General features: G+C 52.7%; 2 protein-coding genes across 5 annotated transcripts in view; both read right to left on the minus strand.

Moving 5' to 3' along the window:
- Positions 1-5,115, minus strand: part of LOC141049008 (dihydroxyacetone phosphate acyltransferase-like) — a 414,268-nt gene extending 409,153 nt beyond the window's left edge. For 2 of the 4 annotated variants that reach the window (XM_073545096.1, XM_073545099.1), the window contains exon 1: positions 4,757-5,115. In XM_073545096.1, the coding sequence (XP_073401197.1) occupies positions 4,757-4,789 (33 nt within the window). In that variant the 5' untranslated portion in view covers positions 4,790-5,115. The remainder of the gene's footprint in view (positions 1-4,756) is intronic. The other 2 variants (XM_073545098.1, XM_073545095.1) reach the window with 1 other exon arrangement.
- Positions 2,125-4,718, minus strand: LOC141049000 (uncharacterized). The gene is made up of 2 exons (XM_073545089.1): positions 4,673-4,718; positions 2,125-4,384 (listed from the first exon to the last, which is right to left on the minus strand). Exons 1-2 carry the CDS (start codon positions 4,716-4,718, stop codon positions 2,271-2,273), a joined length of 2,160 nt encoding a protein of 719 aa, XP_073401190.1. The 3' UTR covers positions 2,125-2,270.
- Positions 5,116-6,000: the final 885 nt, after the last annotated feature.

Consider the following 6,000-nt stretch of genomic DNA (forward strand, 5'->3'; position numbering starts at 1 on the left):
AACAGGAGGAGCAGCAATAGGAGCTGCAGCAACAGAAGGAGCAGCGAGAGGAGCAGCAATAGGAGCTGCAGCAACAGAAATAGTGGGAGGAGCAGCAAAAGGAGATGCAGCAACAGAAGGAGCAGGAATGGGAGCAGCAGCAGCAACAGAAGCAGTGGGAGGAGCAGTAATAGGAGCTGTAGCCGCATGAGGAGCAGCAACTGGAGCAGCAGCAACAGAACGAGCAGCGGGAGGAGCAGAAATAGGAGCTGCAGCAACAGAAGGAGCATCAACATAAATAGCAGTGGGAGGAGCAGCAACTGGAGCAGCATCAACAGAACGAACAGGAACGGGAGAAGCTGCAACAGAACGAGCAGCGGAAGGAGCAGAAATAGGAGCTGCAGCAACAGAAGGAGCATCAACATAAATAGCAGTGGGAGGAGCAGCAACTGGAGATGCAGCAACAGAAAGAGCAGGAACGGGAGCAGCAGCAACATAAATAGCAGCGGGAGGAGCAACTAGAGATGCAGCAACAGAAGGAGCAGCAATAGGAGCTGCAGCAACAGAAGGAGCAGCAATAGGAGCAGCAATAGGAGCTGCAGCAACAGAAATAGTGGGAGGAGCAGCAAAAGGAGATGCAGCAACAGAAGGAGCAGGAATGGGAGCAGCAGCAGAAACAGAAGGAGCAGTGGGAGGAGCAGTAATAGGAGCTGTAGCCGCATGAGGAGCAGCAACAGAACGCGTAGAGGGAGGAGCAGAAATAGGAGCTGCAGCAACAGAAGGAGCATCAACATAAATAGCAATGGGAGGAGCAGCATCAACAGAACGAACAGGAACGGGAGAAGCAGCAACAGAACGAGCAGCGAGAGGAGCAGAAATAGGAGCTGCAGCAACAGAAGGAGCATCAACATAAATAGCAGTGGGAGGAGCAGCAACTGGAGATGCAGCAACAGGAGGAGCAGCAATAGGAGCTGCAGCAACAGAAGGAGCAGCGAGAGGAGCAGCAATAGGAGCTGCAGCAACAGAAATAGTGGGAGGAGCAGCAAAATGAGATGCAGCAACAGAAGGAGCAGGAATGGGAGCAGCAGCAGCAACAGAAGCAGTGGGAGGAGCAGTAATAGGAGCTGTAGCCGCATGAGGAGCAGCAACTGGAGCAGCAGCAACAGAACGAGCAGCGGGAGGAGCAGAAATAGGAGCTGCAGCAACAGAAGGAGCATCAACATAAATAGCAGTGGGAGGAGCAGCAACTGGAGCAGCATCAACAGAACGAACAGGAACGGGAGAAGCCGCAACAGAACGAGCAGCGGAAGGAGCAGAAATAGGAGCTGCAGCAACAGAAGGAGCATCAACATAAATAGCAGTGGGAGGAGCAGCAACTGGGATGCAGCAACAGGAGAAGCAGCAATAGGAGCTGCAGCAACAGAAGGAGCAGAGAGAGGAGCTGCAGCAACAGAAGGCGCATCAACATAAATAGCAGTGGGAGGAGCAGCAACTGGAGATGCAGCAACAGGAGGAGCAGCAATAGGAGCTGCAGCAACAGAAGGAGCATCAACATAAATAGCAGTGGGAGGAGCAGCAACTGGAGATGCAGCAACAGGAGGAGCAGCAATAGGAGCTGCAGCAACAGAAGGAGCAGTGAGAGAAGCAGCAATAGGAGCTACAGCAACAGAAATAGTGGGAGGAGCAGCAACAGGAGATGCAGCAACAGAAGGAGCAGGAACGGGAGCAGCAGCAACAGAAGGAGCAGTCGGAGGAGCAGTGATAGGAGCTGTAGCCGCATGAGGAGCAGCAACTGGAGATGCAGCAACAAGCAGGAATGGGAGCAGCAGCAACAGAATGAGCAGCGGGAAAAGCAGAAAAAGTAGCTGCAGTAACGGAAGGAGCACCAATAGGAGCTGTAGCAGTGAGAGGAGCAGCAACTGGAGATGCAGCAACAGAAGGAGCAGGAACGGGAGCAGCAGCAACAGAAGGAGCAGTGGGAGGAGCAGAAAAAGGCGCTGCAGCAACAGAAGGAGCAGCAACAGGAGCTCCAGCAACAGTAGAAGCAGCAACATAAATAGCAGCGGGAGGAGCAGCAATAGGAGCTGCAGCAACAGAAGGAGCAGCGAGAGGAGCAGGAATAGGAGCTGCAGCAACAGAAGGAGCAGCGAGAGGAGCAGGAATAGGAGCTGCAGCAACAGAAATAGCAGTGGGAGGCGCAGCAACAGGAGATGCAGCAACAGAAGGAGCAGCATCTAACGGTGCAGCAAATAGAGATGCAGCAACAGAAGGAGCAGTGGGAGGAGCAGCAACTAGAGATGCAGCAACAGCAGGAGCAGCAACAAAAGGAACAGTAACAGCAGGAGCAGCGGAAGCTGCAGCAATGAAGCAGCAGGAGGAGCAGCAACTAGAGATGCAGCAAAAGCTGGAGCAGCGGAATCTGCAGCAACAGAAGAAGCAGCGGGAAGAGCAGTAACTAGAGAGGCAGCAACAGCAGGAGCAGTGGGAGCTGCAGCAACAGAAGGAGCAGCAAGGAGCGCAGCAGGAGGAGTAGCAGAAGGAGCAGCAAGTGGAGATGCAGCAACAGAAGGAGCAATGGGAGGAGCAGCAACTAGAGATGCTGCAACAGCAGGAGCAGTGGGAGCTGCAGCAACAAAAGGAGCAGCAAGGAGCGCAGCAGGAGGAGTAGCAGAAGGAGCAGCAAGTGGAGATGCAGTAACAGAAGGAGCAATGGGGGGAGCAGCAACTAGAGATGCTGCAACAGCAGGAGCAGTGGGAGCTGCAGCAACAAAAGGAGCAGCAAGGAGCGCAGCAGGAGGAGTAGCAGAAGGAGCAGCAAGTGGAGATGCAGCAACAGAAGGAGCAATGGGAGGAGCAGCAACTAGAGATGCTGCAACAGCAGGAGCAGTGGGAGCTGCAGCAACAAAAGGAGCAGCAAGGAGCGCAGCAGGAGGAGTAGCAGAAGGAGCAGCAAGTGGAGATGCAGCAACAGAAGGAGCAATGGGAGGAGCAGCAACTAGAGATGCTGCAACAGCAGGAGCAGTGGGAGCTGCAGCAACAAAAGGAGCAGCAAGGAGCGCAGCAGGAGGAGTAGCAGAAGGAGCAGCAAGTGGAGATGCAGCAACAGAAGGAGCAATGGGGGGAGCAGCAACTAGAGATGCTGCAACAGCAGGAGCAGTGGGAGCTGCAGCAACAAAAGGAGCAGCAAGGAGCGCAGCAGGAGGAGTAGCAGAAGGAGCAGCAAGTGGAGATGCAGCAACAGAAGGAGCAATGGGAGGAGCAGCAACTAGAGATGCTGCAACAGCAGGAGCAGTGGGAGCTGCAGCAACAAAAGGAGCAGCAAGGAGCGCAGCAGGAGGAGTAGCAGAAGGAGCAGCAAGTGGAGATGCAGCAACAGAAGGAGCAATGGGAGGAGCAGCAACTAGAGATGCTGCAACAGCAGGAGCAGTGGGAGCTGCAGCAACAAAAGGAGCAGCAAGGAGCGCAGCAGGAGGAGTAGCAGAAGGAGCAGCAAGTGGAGATGCAGCAACAGAAGGAGCAATGGGGGGAGCAGCAACTAGAGATGCTGCAACAGCAGGAGCAGTGGGAGCTGCAGCAACAAAAGGAGCAGCAAGGAGCGCAGCAGGAGGAGTAGCAGAAGGAGCAGCAAGTGGAGATGCAGCAACAGAAGGAGCAATGGGAGGAGCAGCAACTAGAGATGCTGCAACAGCAGGAGCAGTGGGAGCTGCAGCAACAAAAGGAGCAGCAAGGAGCGCAGCAGGAGGAGTAGTAGAAGGAGCAGCAAGTGGAGATGCAGCAACAGAAGGAGCAATGGGAGGAGCAGCAACTAGAGATGCTGCAACAGCAGGAGCAGTGGGAGCTGCAGCAACAAAAGGAGCAGCAAGGAGCGCAGCAGGAGGAGTAGCAGAAGGAGCAGCAAGTGGAGATGCAGCAACAGAAGGAGCAATGGGAGGAGCAGCAACTAGAGATGCTGCAACAGCAGGAGCAGTGGGAGCTGCAGCAACAAAAGGAGCAGCAAGGAGCGCAGCAGGAGGAGTAGCAGAAGGAGCAGCAAGTGGAGATGCAGCAACAGAAGGAGCAATGGGGGGAGCAGCAACTAGAGATGCTGCAACAGCAGGAGCAGTGGGAGCTGCAGCAACAAAAGGAGCAGCAAGGAGCGCAGCAGGAGGAGTAGCAGAAGGAGCAGCAAGTGGAGATGCAGCAACAGAAGGAGCAATGGGAGGAGCAGCAACTAGAGATGCTGCAACAGCAGGAGCAGTGGGAGCTGCAGCAACAAAAGGAGCAGCAAGGAGCGCAGCAGGAGGAGTAGCAGCAGAAGGAGCAGCAAGTGGAGATGCAGCAACAGAAGGAGCAATGGGAGGAGCAGCAACTAGAGATGCTGCAACAGCAGGAGCAGTGGGAGCTGCAGCAACAAAAGGAGTAGCAACTGGAGTAGCAGAAGGAGCAGCAATTGGAGATGCAGCAATAGAAGGAGCAACGGGAGGAGCAGCAACTAGACATGCAGCAAGAGGAGGAGGAGCGATAGGAGCAGTAGCAGGAGCAGCAGAGCCTCCAGCTACATGCTATCTATGTCATAACCCCAAGAGGTCTCTTCACCTGTCACTTAGCAACCTGCCTGGTGAAGAAAACAGACAGAATAGAGGTGTCCTCATTCCCACGGAGGAGGCTGTGGACGGCGATCTATATACAGAACACGAGCGGGCGGCGCTCCCACAATCCCTCTGGAGAGTCCTATTAACCCCGTCCTCGCTGACCTGCATCTCTCCGCCACAGTGCTGGAATGTCGGCGCAGACTTACTGAGCAGAACGTCCCCATCACTGGCCCCGCCATCCCAGCGATCGCACCTCCGCTTGTCACAGCTGCCTTTACGGGACGGCGCAGGCAGCAGACGTGTCCTTTCCACGGCAGGCGTCCCGGAGCTGCCGCAGGCACGTTAAGCTCTAATCTGGAGTCCGGTCAGAGTCTACGGAAGCCGGGCAAAGTCTCAATTGCTCCACAGTCCATTATTCCCTGCTAGGCTGGCACAGTGAGAGGTGGCCAGTGCCCCACTCAGGGCGGACCGTGTTCTCTAGTGTCTGGGCCACGCGTGATTGGTGCCGGTGTCTTCTACCCCACCGCTCGTGTTTGGGGCGCCATACCGGCGCTCTCCAGTCCTGCCCCCAGGTCCGCACCCCCGTATAGGCCGAGCACAGCAGAGGTGGGCGATTATTCCCTCCTGAAAGACGGACTTCTACTCAGTCTTATTATTCTTTTTATTAGTTTTATCACTTAACCCTTTATCCCAAAGTCTGATGTAAAGTGATTAGTTTCAAGTCAAGCAAGCTTTAACCCCTTAGTGACCGAGACAATATTACAATTCGGACCACTGTCCCTTTATGAGATTATAGCTCTGGAACGTTTCAACGGCTCCCGCTGATTGCGAGACTTTTTTTGTGACATATTGTACTTTATGATAGTGGTGAAACTTCTTCAATATGACTTACATTTATTTGTGAAAAAAAACAAGAATTTGGCGAAAATTTAATTTAGCAATTTTCAAATTTTAATTCTTATAACCTTAAACCAGAAAGACATATCGCACAAAATAAATAATAAATTACATTTCCCACATGTCTACATCAGCACAACTGTTGAGACATAATTTTTTTCTGTTAGGAACTTATAAGGGTTAAAAGTTGACCAGCGATTTTCATATTTTTTCAAGAAAAATTACTAAACCATTGTAAAGGGACTGCGCTACATTTGAAGTGACATTGAGGGGCCTATAGGACAGAAAGTACCCTAATGGGACACCATTCTAAAAACTGCACCCCTCAAGGTGCTCAAAGCTATATTCAATAAGTTTATTAACTCTTCAGCTTCACAGGAACTGAAGCAACGTGGAAGGAAAGAATGACCATTTAACTTTTTTTCACAAAAATTTTCTTTAAACCCAATTTTTGGGTCATGTTTGGAGATCCCCTGATGTGCCTAAACAGTGGAAACCCCCACAAGTGAAGCCATTTTGGAACCTAGACCCCCCCTTATGGAACTTATCTAGA

This window comes from Dendrobates tinctorius, unplaced genomic scaffold (assembly GCF_039654945.1).
Source record: "Dendrobates tinctorius isolate UK_male_01 unplaced genomic scaffold, ASM3965494v1 ptg000140l, whole genome shotgun sequence".
Classification (NCBI taxonomy): domain Eukaryota; kingdom Metazoa; phylum Chordata; class Amphibia; order Anura; family Dendrobatidae; genus Dendrobates; species Dendrobates tinctorius.